The sequence below is a fragment of the Fulvia fulva genome, chromosome 12, assembly GCF_020509005.1.
Source record: "Fulvia fulva chromosome 12, complete sequence".
NCBI classification, from domain to species: Eukaryota; Fungi; Ascomycota; class Dothideomycetes; order Mycosphaerellales; family Mycosphaerellaceae; genus Fulvia; species Fulvia fulva.
In genome coordinates this window covers 52,819-68,718 of record NC_063023.1, presented here as the reverse complement: position 1 = coordinate 68,718, position 15,900 = coordinate 52,819, and the positions used below count along the sequence as shown (strand labels likewise).

The 15,900-nt window shown below is 54.0% G+C and overlaps 10 protein-coding genes across 10 annotated transcripts; 7 read left to right on the top strand and 3 right to left on the bottom strand.

Annotated features, from left to right (window-relative positions):
* Positions 1-984: 984 nt before the first annotated feature.
* On the top strand, positions 985-1,792 carry CLAFUR5_13386 (uncharacterized protein; the record flags this gene model as incomplete). Its single annotated transcript, XM_047912534.1, has 2 exons — positions 985-1,081; positions 1,137-1,792. 2 exons carry the CDS (start codon positions 985-987, stop codon positions 1,790-1,792), a joined length of 753 nt encoding a protein of 250 aa, XP_047768724.1.
* Positions 1,793-2,641: 849 nt separating this feature from the next.
* Positions 2,642-4,275, bottom strand: CLAFUR5_13385 (General alpha-glucoside permease; the record flags this gene model as incomplete). The annotated part of the gene is made up of 3 exons (XM_047912533.1): positions 2,642-3,255; positions 3,312-4,017; positions 4,072-4,275. The coding sequence occupies 3 exons, from the start codon at positions 4,273-4,275 to the stop codon at positions 2,642-2,644; spliced, it is 1,524 nt and encodes a 507-aa protein (XP_047768675.1).
* A 231-nt stretch (positions 4,276-4,506) lies between these two features.
* CLAFUR5_13384 (uncharacterized protein) lies at positions 4,507-5,073 on the top strand (the record flags this gene model as incomplete). Its single annotated transcript, XM_047912532.1, has 1 exon — positions 4,507-5,073. The coding sequence occupies one exon, from the start codon at positions 4,507-4,509 to the stop codon at positions 5,071-5,073; it is 567 nt and encodes a 188-aa protein (XP_047768723.1).
* A 768-nt stretch (positions 5,074-5,841) lies between these two features.
* CLAFUR5_13383 (uncharacterized protein) lies at positions 5,842-6,250 on the top strand (the record flags this gene model as incomplete). Its single annotated transcript, XM_047912531.1, has 3 exons — positions 5,842-5,908; positions 5,985-6,095; positions 6,147-6,250. The coding sequence occupies 3 exons, from the start codon at positions 5,842-5,844 to the stop codon at positions 6,248-6,250; spliced, it is 282 nt and encodes a 93-aa protein (XP_047768678.1).
* A 118-nt stretch (positions 6,251-6,368) lies between these two features.
* CLAFUR5_13382 (uncharacterized protein) lies at positions 6,369-6,890 on the bottom strand (the record flags this gene model as incomplete). The annotated part of the gene is made up of 1 exon (XM_047912530.1): positions 6,369-6,890. The coding sequence occupies one exon, from the start codon at positions 6,888-6,890 to the stop codon at positions 6,369-6,371; it is 522 nt and encodes a 173-aa protein (XP_047768725.1).
* A 799-nt stretch (positions 6,891-7,689) lies between these two features.
* On the top strand, positions 7,690-8,465 carry CLAFUR5_13381 (Heterokaryon incompatibility protein 6, OR allele; the record flags this gene model as incomplete). The annotated part of the gene is made up of 2 exons (XM_047912529.1): positions 7,690-8,312; positions 8,357-8,465. The coding sequence occupies 2 exons, from the start codon at positions 7,690-7,692 to the stop codon at positions 8,463-8,465; spliced, it is 732 nt and encodes a 243-aa protein (XP_047768677.1).
* A 1,867-nt stretch (positions 8,466-10,332) lies between these two features.
* Positions 10,333-10,566, top strand: CLAFUR5_13380 (uncharacterized protein; the record flags this gene model as incomplete). The annotated part of the gene is made up of 1 exon (XM_047912528.1): positions 10,333-10,566. The coding sequence occupies one exon, from the start codon at positions 10,333-10,335 to the stop codon at positions 10,564-10,566; it is 234 nt and encodes a 77-aa protein (XP_047769019.1).
* Positions 10,567-10,861: 295 nt separating this feature from the next.
* CLAFUR5_13379 (uncharacterized protein) lies at positions 10,862-11,068 on the top strand (the record flags this gene model as incomplete). The annotated part of the gene is made up of 1 exon (XM_047912527.1): positions 10,862-11,068. The coding sequence occupies one exon, from the start codon at positions 10,862-10,864 to the stop codon at positions 11,066-11,068; it is 207 nt and encodes a 68-aa protein (XP_047769035.1).
* A 246-nt stretch (positions 11,069-11,314) lies between these two features.
* CLAFUR5_13378 (uncharacterized protein) lies at positions 11,315-12,944 on the bottom strand (the record flags this gene model as incomplete). Its single annotated transcript, XM_047912526.1, has 2 exons — positions 11,315-12,220; positions 12,336-12,944. 2 exons carry the CDS (start codon positions 12,942-12,944, stop codon positions 11,315-11,317), a joined length of 1,515 nt encoding a protein of 504 aa, XP_047769034.1.
* Positions 12,945-13,435: 491 nt separating this feature from the next.
* CLAFUR5_13377 (uncharacterized protein) lies at positions 13,436-15,205 on the top strand (the record flags this gene model as incomplete). Its single annotated transcript, XM_047912525.1, has 1 exon — positions 13,436-15,205. One exon carries the CDS (start codon positions 13,436-13,438, stop codon positions 15,203-15,205), a length of 1,770 nt encoding a protein of 589 aa, XP_047768674.1.
* Positions 15,206-15,900: the final 695 nt, after the last annotated feature.

Sequence of the window (15,900 nt, the reverse complement as noted above, 5' to 3'; positions counted from 1 at the left end):
TGCTCGTTCGACGGCGGTGGACACCATCCGCTATGCTCAAGGAGCTGCACGAAGCGCCATTACATCAGTGGTCGCCCTTGGCCTGCCCAGCATGCAAGTCTTTGAACGTCTCAGCCTGCAAGACTAAGTTTCAGCAGGTGTGGGAGCCCTCACTCAAGTTCCTCTGCAGATGAAACGGCTCGCGGCAGAGGTGTAGGCATGTGAGGCGACCACGCATGACGCTATACCTTATGCACTGCTGTGCAGTGTTGGCTGCATGATCTCCACCGAATCGCAGCCGACCAAATCTGAGGCCGCCTTTCCCTCAAATTTGCGAGTCTCGAAGACGCACTCCTAAAAAATTCTGCCTACCTCACCTCGTTGCCTTATTCTTCGACAACGCATTCGTGGCGCTCTTCTGGAATACCCATCTCGTGTTCAGACGCTGACCGCTTTTTCATGCATCGCCCTTCGCCCACTATGAAGCCTTCGCACCAGCGCCAGCGACGTCACTTCGCGTCCAGTGTTGCGTTTTCTGCGAATAGCCAGCAACGCTGCAATCTGCCATGCATCTTTGGCTGCTGATGCAGGTACGAGCAGCTTGCAGCGACGTTGCCTGTCCCCTCATCCCGGCGGCCGTCAATGCACACCAGCGCTCGTGCCCTGGCACTGGCGGGCAAAATGTACCTCGCAGCGGTGGTCGTCGGCTCGGACAGTTCTGCAGGTACAGAACGATTGTGCCCACAGACTTGGTAGGCTGACAGGCACCCTTATAAAGTCGCAGCGCCCGCGCTTCTTTCAGCTGGGCCAGCTACGCGCTCGAGCAGGTCTCTTCGCTCCTATTCGAACATTCTTATCCAATTGATTGCTATTCATACACAGGCTTCTCATCGCCACGGCGGCTACGACTTCTCGCTATTCACTGGCACCAGTCACAATAGCGCTCATTGACGCTATCGCCCAACCCGCAGTACCACAACATCACACCCATCGACTGTCACGATCATGGGAGAAGAATCGAAGCGACTCATTGGCCATCTGCTGGCCAGTGGCACTTCCAAAGAACAATGGATCCAGCTAGCAGGCTCTACTTGGGACTCAGGTACTCTCACTAACGCCGACACTTTACGCCAATGATACTGATCATGCATCACTAGAGCACGAGAAGCTTCAGCAGCACGCTCTAGCAACTCCAGCCTCGGCTGCGTCGATTCCAACTCCTCCAGCCGTTGCGACACCTGCCTCAACTGCGAAGAGCGAAACGACCCAGTGGGCTTGTCCACGATGCACCGGCAAGTTCGGAGAGCCGAAGACCTTTCCTCGCAAAGCCGAGCTCATCCGCCACATCATGCACAAATGCGAGCAGACAATCGAGATACTGTGTAGCGAAACAAGCTGTTCTGCGAGGCTCACTAGCACGGATCATCTGAAGGAGCATATGCGCAAAATACATCATCTGAACCCTGATGAAGTCTCGGCAAAGGCGAGTACCGCCACGATACTCAAGCTTCCTCAACGCGCCGCTCTAGGATGTGGCTTCTGCAGGGCAGTCTTCATCAACACACCAGAAAAATACGGCGAGCACATCGCCGCACACTTCAAGCATGGCTCCACAGTCGCCGAATGGTCGTTCACTACGCAAGTCCTGAGCTTGCTATACCAGTCGAAAGACGTTTATCGTGCTTGGGTGCAGGTCCTCGTGGACCGACTTCCAGGCGTGGAGCAGCCGGAGCAATTTCTAAAGTTCACCAAAGAAACAGCAGCAAGCTTCATTGGCATACTCGAGAAAGGGCTTGATGCGGAAACTCTTTGACACACGTTGTGGAGACTCTTCTTCGTGGGCTACATCAATGATGGAAGTCAGAGTGACCAATGGCCAACACCATCGCTCCCATCACATTTGGAAGCCCAAGCATCAATACACGACGCCCGGTCGGTGGACTCGGGCTATGGCACTTTATCTGGACAAACCTCTTTGCGTACACTGGACTCTGCGCTTCGGACCAGCTTCCACAATCTGGACCTATGGCTCACTGGGCCCGACAACAACGCATCGTCATGTTGGGATCTCTCGGCACAACACTCTACCGCTGCATGGTACACAACCACACCCATATTTGATCCGCAGCACGCATCCTTCCGCACTCAGACCAGCTGGCTTGACGACACGGACAACGACATCGTCATGCACGACATCCAAGTTCCGACGCACGTAGACTTACCTCTCGCGCATCAGGCTACCCACGCACCACCTGAGCCAAGCACCTCAAGGGCACGTGGCCATCGGCGCTCTGCCTCGGACAAGTTGCGAGGTCTTTGGAACGGAACGATTCGCAGTCTTGGCTTGGCTGGTCCTTCCGAATACCCGCACTTGCGACGTTCTGGGGCTATGCCTCAAGCTTTCTGGGGGTTTTCCTGGTTTCATTACTTCATTTGCGGGGTGTCGATATCTTAGCGAGCGTTGATTTTGTTTTTGCCATATAATTGGCAGCTGTGTTATATAGTGTACAATTTATGACCACAATTACTGTATGAATAGGAGCTGGCAGGACATATGACAATGTATTCACAAAGGAAGATTGTACTATAGCTGTATTATGCATCAATCATGTCTCATCACATCATATCACATTATCGTTCATACCCTCTTCCTGAATCACCACTACCTCAACATCTTCGCCGCCAGCCAACTCGCCACAAACGCCGCCACCCCACTACTCGCCAGCACCCACGCCGTCGGCACCTCACTCTTCGCTACTTCCGCGATCTTATACGTCCCGCTACTCACCAGGCCTGACAAAACCTGTGGTAGACTGATAGCTAGGTTATGCACGCCGAGGGTAGCGCCAGATCGGGAATCCTCTTCTTCGTCATCTCGACCCCTTTGCCCATCCTCACCATCTTCCCGCTCCGCCGACGGGACTAGGCCAAGTCGGCTAGTTTCGTAACCAACGATAGCGAATGGAACCCACTGCGTCACAGCCCAGGGTATACCAGCGAAGGCTACGAGGATGATGCCTTGGTATTGATAGCTTACTGCCAAAGTGAGGGCGAGGAGGAGGCCGAGGATGGGCTGCGTGCATGTCCAGAGCCAGATCAGGTCTGAGTCGGAGGTTGAGGTGTGGGGTTTATTGAGGTAGCGGCTGGCGTGGGGCAGGAGGGTGGGGAGGAGGGTTATTGTGATGAAGCTTATTGTGGCGAAGGAGAGGGGGGCGAGGGAGGAGGAGGAGGTAGGTGTGGTGAGGAGGGAGGAGGGGGTGGACATGGAGGCGGAACCTGGGGTTTGTTAGCTAGAGGGCTGGAGGGGGTTTGGAGAGGTTGGGATGATTTACCCAGTTCGCCGATGTATGTTGTGTTGTAATAGGTGAATGGAAACCACGCAAACCAGCTGAAAAACTGAGTTAAGCACGTCTGTCTTATCTTCCCCTTGAGTTCTTTCACTGTACTGAAAATGCGCCGAAACACATCCGCCACACTTCGTTTCGCCTCACCGGCTACTGAAATCCGACGACTATCCTTCTCGTGGATGAAGACACACGTTATCGCCACCGTCGATCCCAGGGTAATGAAATTCAAACAAGCCAACGCCTGCATCTGCGCCAGTCCTCCCAAGCCAGGAAGGCTAGGAAGGGTCAAGGAGGAAGCGAAGAAGGAGAAGATCGCAGAAACACCCTGAATCCTCCCCGCCCAGGAACTCGCACGACTTTGCTGTGAGGCGGGCGCGATGTCGACCATCAGTGCTCTCACACCAGCTTGGACGGGTTGGACCGAGATCGCCATGAGGATTGTACACAAAATCGCCAGCGCCAATGAAGCAGCTTCAGCTTCGATGAATTGAGGCACCCACGCCAGCAACATCATGAACGCCACGGTCAGGACCGCGCCACTCAGGATGATAGGCCTCCGTCGACCAAAACGGGTTCGAAGACTATCGCTGAAAGCCCCGGCCGTGGGACCTAGAAAGGCGCCAGAGAGGGGGAGACAGATGATGATTATTGCAGCGGCGGATTTCGAGAGGCCGAGGTTGTGGAGGTAGGGCTGGGGGTGGGTTAGTTGTAGGAAGGGGTTTTGGGGGAGCTGGGTGGGGCATACTGAAAGGTTCGCCATGACTGTTGAGAAGAAGACTTGGAGGCCGCCATTGATGCAGACGAGGGCTAGGATCTGGGGGAGGGAGAGGGTGGTGTTTTTTGATGATGTGGGGGGTTGGGATTGGTGGGAGAGGAGAGGGGCTGAGTCGGTGTTTTGGTCGAGGAGTTCGTCGTTGCGATCGTAGTTGTGGTCGAATGTGGAAGTCATGACGGAGTTGATGGGTGAAAGATGTTGTTGGAGGCGTTGTTTGATCTGATAAGCTGCCTTGTTGTATGACGCTAACATGGTGGGGCACGAGACGAGGCTGTCGGCTGCACTTGCCGAAAACGCGAGCCAGAGCATGTGATGCATGCTGCATGTTGACAACTGGTACATTGACTGATACATCCTTCACCTACACCACTCTACCACCAGAACCTCTTCTCGGATGGTACGATCATGTCAACTCCAACATCTCGCCTCCGCCGCGCCTTCCGCTACCCCGACGACAACGGCGACTCCCCCGACAAACTCGACGAAGAGCACCAAGAAAAGCTGATCTCCGACCTCCAAACCAAAGACGCCGCCAAAAACGACCTATACCGCAAAGCCTTCCTCGCAATTCCCCTCCTCGCCGCCCTCTTCTTCCTCATCACACTCATAACTTCCACCACCGCTCGCCAGCGCCTGATCGCCCTCCTCTCCGTCTCCTCCCTCGCAGCAACAGCCTGGATCCTGCACTACCAGCCCATCGAGGCGCCTGATAAAAAGGGAAAGAGGCCGGTCTATCAGGTTGAGGCTGGGAAGGGGCCGGTGGAGAAGTATTTGGTGTATTTGAATGCTGGGTTGGCGGGGTTGTTGGTGGTTGCAGCGATGTTGAGTTGGAGGAGGGGTTTGGGTGAGGATGCGTGGAGGCAGGCGTTGCCGGGGATTATTTTTGGGTTGACGATGGCTGCGAGGCAGCTGCTTGCGCCGTTGGATTTGGAGGAGTTGCAGAGGGCGCGGTATGGGTTGAAGGGGGCTTGAACAGGATGCAGTGGTGATGCTGGAGCTTGATACATCTTGATCGGCTGCCTAGCTGAGCAGCAAGTACCACTGTATGGCTCATCGCTCGGAAACCAGACGTGCTGGACAATGTGATGATGTAGCTCGGCTTCTTATCGAGCAACGGCATCCTCGAAGCGGCCAGCGCAAGGAACGCGATGCAGGTGTCATGTCGAGACTGGCTGTGTCAGCCGTTCGCACTCTGGAAATTAATAGCCAGCCGCGATCAATACCGAAACAACCATATTCCCCCGTGGATATGCGTCCGGCACGACGAACGACTTGATTCGGATGGTTAGGAATAGAGATCCCTCGCCATGTAGGATCCACTTCGTCGCAGTAGCCTCTAGGAAAGATGGCCTTCTCGGGACCTGCAGGACTTGATGTCGGATCTCGCAAGGCAGTCACTTGGCCATGCCTTCGCAAGAAGCCACCACGCTGTGCACGATTGGCTGCCTCGGATACCCATCTCGTATGCAGAGAGCGATTCGGTCTATAGCGCCAGACTTGATGGCTTATGGCAAGTTATACCTTCGGTGTAATCTTTGTTACTCCATCTCCAGGACGGTATGGTATGTAGCGCTCAGGCTTAACGACGTTGGGCAACTCCAACGCAGTGTAATCTCCGGCACTGCATTTACCCAGAAGGACACTATGGCCAGCTTTACGAGCGTATCATGATAGATCAGAGGCCAGACGCCACTGTTCGAACCTGACGCCGGTGTTGTCGACTCCTACAACCCTCGAAACATGCAGCTTCACCAGATATTCCTGCTCCTGACCGCTGCCATCAGCGCAAACGCCTGCCAGTATTACAGTAAGGACCTCTAGCCACTGTCCTCCAACATCACTAACGCTTGAACTCACGGATGACTGCAAATGCCACGATACAGCCACAAGCCAGCAAGATGGTGCTGCCACTCAACATGCTTGCGGCAGAGTTTCTGGTGCCTCCTTCAATGATGTACCACATCATCAATGCAACAAGGGCGGCGATGGAGTTCGTACGGTTGATCGCGCGCGCACATGCAGCGACTTTGCTGATGATCACGCAGAGAATTGTGGTTGGGAAGATGAGTGCAATGACTACTCGAAAACGACGAATAACGGGAAGACGTATTACCAGTGGTGCTGGAATAAAGTAGCGAACGTCGGGTAGTGAAGGGCTTTGGTTGAGCTGAGAACTTCCTCCTGGAGGACAACAAGCCAACAAACCGACGAGCCAGTCTCCTTCCGCCCCTTCTCCTCCGCACTGACCTCGTGCCAGCTACCCGTCCTCACCAATCCACCGCCTCGAGCTCCGAGAAATAATACCACACGTCCACCGCATCCTGCGCTCCCTCATCACCATCCTCCTCCTCATCGTCGAAATCCGGATCCCCTATCCTATGCCACTCCGCCAACACCAACTTCAACGCCATATCACTCAACCACGTCGGAACCTGAAACTCCCCCTCCTCCTTATCTTCATGCCCATCATACTCTGTACATCCTTCCCCAGGACACGCATTCGAATGATCAAACGCCGTCCTCGTCAAGGAGCGCTCGAAGTGGTCTACGTCGATCCAGTCCGGTGGAGCGAAGTCTCCACGGATTGGTGGGAGTTCCATTTGCAGGTCTTTCAGGCAGCCGCGGGTTTGAGAGGATTGGAAGGCGAGGAGAGTGGAGAGCCCGCGGGTGTGGGTGAGCCATTCGCTGCCGTGGGTTAGGCGGCAGTGGGAGCAGGAGAGGACGCCACAGGTCCAGCAGGTTTGGTCGGAGTCTTGGTTTAGGGTCGTGCAGTAGGTGCAGACGTACATCGTTGTCTGCGTCTAGACTGACATAAGACGATGAGTGGGGGTATGCTCGCGGACCGATTGGGGGGTGGGGCTGAGGGGCGTGGATCTATGCTACGGCTTTGGTTGTGGCGTCCAGCGCTGTTGATCTTGATCAAGATGGTGTTTGAGGATGGTGCATGCACACAGGCTCCTGAAAACGATGCGCAGGTGAGCATCATTTACTGAGGCCGGACATGTTCGACTCATTGTGGTGAGATGCTGTTGTATCGACCGGTCAGCTGGTCACGACTGTTCACGGCTGAAGCTCTATAAGTAGAGCTTGCAGCCACAGCTCCGGGGCGAAAGCGAAGATGACTCGGAGGCCGCCACGTCGCATCTCGGATCGAGGCCACGACTCAACACCATCAACAACGCCGGCTGCCAGGTATGTTCAGATCAAGATCACGTACAGTCGCAGTAACCCTTGCTGCAAATCCGCCGCACGATGTGATTCACATTAAATGACTACTTTCACCTTTGGACTCAACCCAGAGCGTCCGCAGTGTCATAAATGACAGGCTTCATGATGTGATCAGTTCTGACGCAGACAGCCTGGAAGTCTCTTCGTATAGGTCCAAGGTTGGACGAACCGTCACGACTTCATCTCTGGTCTAATGCCGATGCTCCTCGACAGGAGACGCACACCCCACGCGGCAGTGCCGCATCGTGCGACCGACCTCACACTCCGACGACAAGCGATCCGGATCATTGCTTGTTGTCTCAGACTCGGCCCCTTGCCACAATTTTAAGTCACTGACTGCACTCTTTGCACTTAGCCAGGATGGCGAGTCAATTTCACTACAGTCCACTGAGTCCCAGCTCTAGAGAGATCCGACTGGTCACTATGGCACCAGGCTTAACTGAGACGCTCAACGACGATACTCTTGAATGTGCGCTGACGCACACCTCCCTGCCGTCCGCTTCTCCGGATGGGCTGGATCTTTCCATCGAGTACGAGACGGTATCCTACGTTTGGGGCGATGCGAACCGACGTGCATTCATATACCTCGACAGGGAGCTCGTCAGTGTTCCTTGGAGCTCAGAGCAGGTGCTGAGGTCAGTCAGAAGATCCGACAGACCTCGAACCATATGGATCGATGCTGTCTGTATCAACCAGTCGGACCTTGTCGAAAGATCGCAGCAGGTTGCCATCATGGCTGATATCTACCGATCCGGGAGCCAAAACATCGTCTACCTGGGTAACCATGATCGTACTCTGGATGCTGCCTTGTCTAGTGCTCGAAGTCTGCTTCGAACAGAGATAGCCGATGCTATCGCCGAAGGTCGAAGTTTTCTAGACTTTATGCACGACCCCTCTGGACAGACTCGACTCTCCACAGCCAGAATCACCGTGGATGTCGACCAGACAGCTCTGCTGGATCTATTCTCGAATCCCTGGTTCAGGTGAGTCAGCTGAAGGTGCTCCGAATTGCGCTGACAGTGGACAGCTGCCTGTGGGTGTTGCAAGAAGCGGCGCTCGCCAAACGAAGCATCTGTATTTGCGGCGACCAGGAGTTCGCCTTGCTCGACATTTGCATGGTAGCGAAGTGGCTATAATACAAGAGACCCATGCTGATGTCTAGTCTACGCTGCAAAGGGCTGAGTCGGGCTACAGATAATCCAACCTCATGGACTCGCCGCATTCTCTATTCGTCTCCGACAAATTCGATGTGACCATGTCGTGGATCTTGCGTGTAAGTCGCGATGCAGTATGCAGTGGTCCTCGCGACAAGATCTTTGGTGTGCTTGGTCTTATAGATTGGTCACCGAACGGCGGTATCCCCACCGAGCTCACGCCCGATTACACGCGAACCGTTTCGGAGGTCTATACTTCGGCTGCGAAGTGGGTGTCCAGGCCATCAAACCTGGACGTGGGAGCCATTGTGCTTACACAGACTTCGCATCGTTCAGATGAGGACCTTCACATTGATGGTCTGCCATCTTGGGTACCCCGTTGGCATCGGAGCTGGGACGGTGAGCAAGACTCGAGAACGCTTCGAGAATACTATCGATTCTCTGACAATGTGGCCCAAAATGGTCCATTCGAAGGGAATAACACATTCGAATGGCACGTACGAGGATTCCGCATCGACATGATCTTCGAAGTTGTACAAAAGCGTTCTCCAGGGCCCAAGTGGAGCTGGCCCAACTTCACGAGGGACTATGTCATCCCACTGCAAAACTATCTTTCCAAGACAAGACATTCAGCCGAAGACTACACTAGATCCTGCGTACTCACCGCAGACACTTGGATGAATGAAGAGGGTTTGAGCTCACTCAACGCTGAAAATCTGACAAAGTGTCTGCTATCTGAGCCGCTATTCTCAGAGGAGATCGAGGATTCGGAGACTGCTATCGTATCCGTGTCAAACGCTTGCCGGGGCAGGATCATCGCCGCGACCACAGCAGGGAGGCCAGAATTAGTGCCGTTTGTCACGCGTGAAAATGATATCGTTGTTTGGATTGAGGGTACATGGTGTCCAACGGTACTGAGACCTTGTACAGGAGGGGTTGAAGTGATTGGCGAGGCTTATGTGCATGGTATCATGAAAGGCGAAGTCCTGGAAGAGTGGCGAGCTAGTGAGCAGCCGTTGGAAAACTTCTGCTTAGTCTGACTTTAAAGGCCACACGGCACTCTTAACACTTTGCGTTCCACGCAGACAATCATGAAAGCTCCTCGGCTACTGCTGCTGACTCGCCGTTCGTTCCGAGTCGCCTGCTGATTACACATTCACGCCGAGTCAACTATAGGAGGCCACCCTGGTGTCAACCCCTGGTGTCGACGTTCAAAAAAGAGTGGCAGCTAGGATGGTCCATTCGACAAGCGCTTTTCCAACATCGCTACAGGACCTCTGATGAGAGACGACGAGATGAGATAAGCTTCAGTATACACACAGCTGCTGGGCCTACAGTATACGCCAAGATACGTAGGAAATAGTCACGTGTGGTCTGTCTAACATAGACAAGGAACTCTGCGATGTTGTAGCAGCACATGTTCGCCAGACTCGCTTCGGGTCAAGTCCGGTCATTCACTCAAGCCGCACGGATGGGGACCGATCAAGTGACCCCAGGCGGTCCCAGGATTCCGGCGATATGATCACTGATCTCTTCACGATCTCTCGCATGATCAATCATCTGCACACCTCGTCTCATGCATGATATGGACTCTCCTCTTTCAGAGCACTGTTGCCAGGCTTATATACTCGATTCCAGACATCATCGCAGCGAACCTAGCGGTTAAGTCCAAGGCCACTCCTACACGCCTAGGAGAATCCCAATAATCAGGCTGAATGGTTAGGCGGACGATAACGACTGACTAGCAATCGGCAGGCCTAACTCCATATGTGCAGATGCCTCACTTACTCCTACCGGACGCACCTAGGGCGCCGCAAACGAGGTGTACGCTTGTGGGGGCACTACAAATATGTACCCTTCAAAGCTTTCTTATCGCAAGGATCATAAACCACCATCTCTGCTACATTGCAACATCTCTCGTCTCGATAAAAACACACTGGCTAACCGACAACTCCTGCAGAAGAACGTGAAGGCCCCGGATGATGTCTGCAACATCTCCCTGGGGGACAAAGAGCACAAGTCCGAGGCCCGCAAGAGAAAGAGAAGCGGGTACGAATGTAAGGAGGAGGAAGAGAAGGACTAAGACGATGGGCTCGTCCCATCCGGATCATGCAAGGAGTGCCGCCAAGAGAAGAACATTAGATCCGTCGAGAAAGCTCTCAAGCGTGTCACCTCTACTAAGCAGCAACAAGAATCACCATCATGGCCACACTGCTAGAAGAGCCCAAGCTCAAAGCTCACCTCAAGGCGCGCGAGAAGCAGGGGCTCTGAAGCTTCCGAAGAGTAACCACATTTGCAAAGCAGACAAGCTGCGTCGCATTAAAGCTGCAAAGTGGCGGGAGCAGCTGAGAGATTTTTGACCACAGAAGGAGGCAGAGATGGAGAAGCTTGACTTGGAGAGGACGCTACTGAAGATGGCGCTTCTCAATGAGGAGCTGGAGGCTAATGGGAAGCTGGAGGATTATGAGGAGTCTGCAGTGGAGACTGATGGGGAGGAGTCTGAGGAGGAGGAGGTTGAGTTTATTGTTGGTGGTACTGAGAGTGACGCGGTGGACGAGGAGGATTATGAAGAGGCTGAGTATTGAAGAATCTACCCTATCGACACTCGCAGCAATGAAAAGCCAGAACGGTATCGCGGGCACTACGCACAGAACGCCAAGCACATCATCACATGCCATATCCAATGCGATCCAACATCCGAACCGTACTCAGGATAGTACGTACAGAACACCAAAAAGACAGTCACATGCCAAATCCAACGCAAAGCAGTACTATTCGAAGGCCATTTCCAACACTGTGCGAGCACTAATCGATAAGTCTCTTACAGCAGTCTACTCGCCACTGTCATTCTCCTCCTTATCATCGTTCTCGACTTGGCGATTCTCTTTGTCGCCCTCATTGTCGTCCTTGGGGACCTTGTTCAAGTCCGTGTCTCGCTTGACATGACCGGCCGGAGTGGACATGCCGATATTTGCCTCGCGGATTCGCTTCGTGTGTGGGTTCTCTGCAGGTTCGCCTTGACGCTTGGTACCTGGGCGCAATCCGAGGTTGGGGGCCGGTGGCGCAGCTTGAACAGCGTTGGGGTCAACATAGATCTCGGATCTTATTTGTTGGCGGGCTTGAAGTGGTCGGTGCTGGGTCATGCCGTCCTGTCTAATGTCCGCAGGCTGGGCTCCTGGGACCTGCGCCTGATTGCCTGCTGGAATTTGACGAGCACGAGCGGCGCGGTTGTTCTGGCGAGCAGTCGGTGCTGCAGGGGCATCACGCGGTTGGCGTGCGGTTCGACGTGTGTCGCGATCCTCAGGGAGCTCATCGCCGTAGTCCAAGGGGCCATCCTGTCTCTGCTGCCCACATTGACGACGCCGCCGACGTTGATGTGAAATTGCGGCACGTCTGTCCTCTTCTGCCTGCCTCTCTGCTCTCAGCCTATCCTCTTCTCTCATTTCAAGCACGCGCTTACGGCGCGCTTCGTCGAGATACTTCAAGCGGTATGAGGCTTTCTCCTTTTCGATGAAGCGCATTCCGTCGATGGCGTCCAGGCTGATGGCGCGGCCGATGACCTTGTACGGAATGCTGAAGCAGTGGATGTAGTCTTCGTACAGCGGGATGTAGCGCTCAACGGGTTGTCCGTCCTTGAGGAAGTTGTAGGAGCCATTCGACTCGAACCAAATGGTAGGTGTTTGACATTGCCACATCATACGCATGTCTCGTTCATTGTCCATATCCTGGAATTGGACCTAATTGATCTGTTAGCAATACTAGAGAATCAGCTCGGTGGAACTTAAGTAGTCGGCGAGCTTGGATCTTCTGCGACGAATATCATCCTCCAGAATGATGTTCTCGAGATCCGACTCGCCAAAGGTGGTCGAGCCGTGGCATCGGAGGCGGTCTTGGTTTGATCATGAGAACGCCCCCAAGCACAAACATCCAGTTGATGGCATCCGCATCTGGCTCGGTCGTGTTGCCTCGATACTCAAGCACATAGCTCAAGATGATATCACCCTCACGGACGTGGTCAGGGCCACTTTCCCAACCTCTGCCAGGGAAATGATGACGAGACAACGTCTGCATGAGCTCCCCAGCGTACGCCCTGACCATTCGATACTCCTCTCTCGCCTCGTCCAGCTCCATGCGGACGAAATGGTCCGTATTGACAATGATATGGCCTATGGACACGGTACTCGGGGTTGCTGTCGCTGCCGCTGGGACTCCCTGTGACGGTGCTGCCGTAGGAGACAAAGTCGTACTCAGCGTTGCGGACTGGCCTGCCCTCATCACGAGCCTACTGCGACTTGCATCCGGATCGAACACCCTTGAGGGCACAGCGGATACAGGTACTTGTGGTGGCTGGGTCATCGTTGGCTGTTGCTGTGTCGGTGCTGCTTGGGTCAACTGCGGTTCGGTTGCTTGTCCCGTCCATCTTTGTAACCTCTGGCTTCCCTGCGTTGGCTGACTCGCCATGATACTTTGCAATTGTATGTTTGTGGACTGTCCTGGAAGAGCTATGTGTGTCTGGATGTATTGTCTGTCGGTGTGGTGGTCGAGGTCATCCGCCACGGATGTTGGTGGTATTCCAAGGTGATCGAGGTTAAGATTGCGAATGAGCAGAGTTGCGATGAGGTTCGGACGAAGTTGTGGTTGTTGACGAGCCGTAGGACGACGTGAATGAACAGTCTCGTTGCAGTAGTCGGGCGCATAATGATCTGTGCGCGCAACGCGAGAAGCGTTCCGACTCTCATATTGAGATGGATCGAAGGCGTTCGCGACCGATTGGGCAAGACCGACTGTGAGTCCTTCACTTTCGGTCACGTGGTCCTGGTTGGTGAATGATTCTCGCTTTATTCTTCTGCTTTGTCCCGAAAACAAGTGACAAAGCCTGCTACTTATCCCATTTGAACCCAATCCAGATCCCGCTGACCTCCGATCTTCACCATAACGACTTGACCTCCAATATGTCGGACGGATCACAGGCGTCTGGCTCGAGTCCTCTGAAGCGGAAGCGTTCAGATGACGGTCTGTTGTCTTCTTCGCCAACACGACGTCAAAAGGTACACGGCGAGCAGCCGCGAAGTATCAGTATGCCGAATTGCCTGGAATCTACCGGAGAAGGACTGCCTCCAGTACCACAGTCCGCTGAGGAGCCTCTCGCGTCAAGTGCTCTAGTGAGCGCCGATGTCGAGAAGTCCAAGCCTGTAAGCGAGCGCACAGATCGCGACACATCGTGCTGGCAGCATTGGGAAGGCAGCTTCGAAGATGTCAGTGATGCAGCAAAAATGCTCCAAGACATCGAAGCGAACGTGGAAATCCGTAGAAATCTGAAGCGTGGTACTGCTAAAGTCGCAGAATACGCAGCGGAAGCCGCAATTTTGGCCAATGGAGAAGGTCTAAAGCATCGCCGGCAGCAGTTGGAAGAAATCCCGTCTTCGAGGGAGCTGCACGATGACCGGGAGATCGACCGACTTGAGTACGAGATCCGAGACATAGAGGTGTTGATCAGGTCCAAACAGGACCAACAGAATGATGCCACCATTCGACTCAATAACGAAGCAAATGCGTTGACTCGTCATGTCCGCGCGGTGTATCGACTTGTGGAAGGCTTGAACATCAAACGGTTCGCGGTATTCCGGGGGTTCCCAGCCAAATTCTTCGCCGACTTCGCAGCATGTCAAGATTTGGACCTGCAACTCCAGGAGATCGAGGAAGAACTCAAAGCTTCACGCCTGGAAGTGGATGCTAGGCAAGATCAGATCCATCAGATGGTGGTACAGGTCATCCAAGCCCGCAATTCCGAGCTGAGCGAGGAAGCCGAGAGGGCCCTTTCGGCGCTTGAAGACGAACTCGAGGAATTGAAAGCAGCTCCTGATCTTCTGGACCTTGAAAGGAGCTGCGACAATCTAGCAGAGGAGCTTGACGCGGTCGAAAAGAAGCTCAGCGCCATCGAGGTAATCTTTTACGATACCATCGAAGAACACCTCGTAGCAGAGGGGCGTCTGGAGGCCTTCGTCATCAGCGATCCTGTCGATGCTGATGCGATTGAGGGAGGTCGCAGGGAACAGTTCTCAACACCACTAGAGGAGAGAGATGCGAAGCCCTTTGACCAAGATCACATGTCTCGACAGGTAGATCGTCGACTCCAGAATGTTCTGCGTCAAAGGTACAAAGCTGCCGCGCGCGAGGTGGAAGCTTGCCGATTGCACCTTGAGGCACTACGACTCATGAGCGATCTGACACCTGAGGAACGTGCTTCAGCGGAAAGCGTAGACCATGCGTTCTTCTTGGCCAAGTCCCGACGCACGAGAGCGCTTGTTGAAGCCGAAGAAGCATGTCTCGACATCTTAAGCAGCGCTCAAGAAGCGGGTGTGTCAGGCATTCCTGCCAAATCCGTCGGTTTCAGCAGCCATGCGAGTGACGGCTACACTTCCGGAACCATCGAGTTGTACGTCGGCCGGACGGACCTGGACTGCGTGCAACAGTGGGTCGACAACGAGGAGTCTGCGAAGAGCAAAGTGGACTATGCCGATGGCAAAATCGTTCAAATGGATGGGCCTGACGAGCCGGGAAACGCAGAGCGTCCAGTACTGCAGTCTCTGGATGTAGGCGAGAGCTACAGTACTATCGCGACTGGGAAAGATAAGGATCGCATCGATGGGTGGTTGGCAGTGCAAAAGCCGCGAGTGGTCAGCCGGAAGAGTACACCGAGTAGCCGCCGAATGAGTATATAATTGACGGTGGTTGTGTGGCCTTGTGCTTGGTAGCGTATGTAGCTCGAAGCCAAGTTGACGTCTGGAATGCACAGGAGCATACATAGTTCCGTATCCAGCTGGCAACGTTCTCAAACTCGACTTCTCGCGAAGCATCTCAAAGTGCGATGCTTTGCTTGCAAACGCTGCATCCAGGCTCGTCTGAGGCGGGGCACTTTCACATGTGCGCCAAGACGCCACAGATTAAGCTATATAAGTGACCACCAAATTTCATGACTCATCAACCACAAGCCCGGGGGACTTCGGTCGGAGGGGGGAGTGGTTTGATACCCTTCACACCTGCTCTGCTGCGTTGGTCAGCATCAATCAATCTCTTTGGGAGACTCTCTCTGTCACGTTGGTTGACATGAAAGTATGTGATTTTTGTTGCTGGTGTGCTGGTGTGTCAGACTCGGGAGTAGAGACAGATGTGTCAAGCACACGCTGTTCTACGCGATGATTCATGAGGCGTTTGTGGGGTGATATGGCCCATCCTTGTAATATTGAAGCAGTTGCGAGATGAATGAAGATTGGAGCATGCCTGTCTTCGTCGACAGACGGGGCGAAAGTTTTGCTATGGAGACATGTTAGCATCAGTTCTGCCTGCCAAATGCCTGCAAGTGTGTTGTTTCTGTCATCCCACAGAATGGAGAAAGGCCTGCTGTACGTGTTCTGAG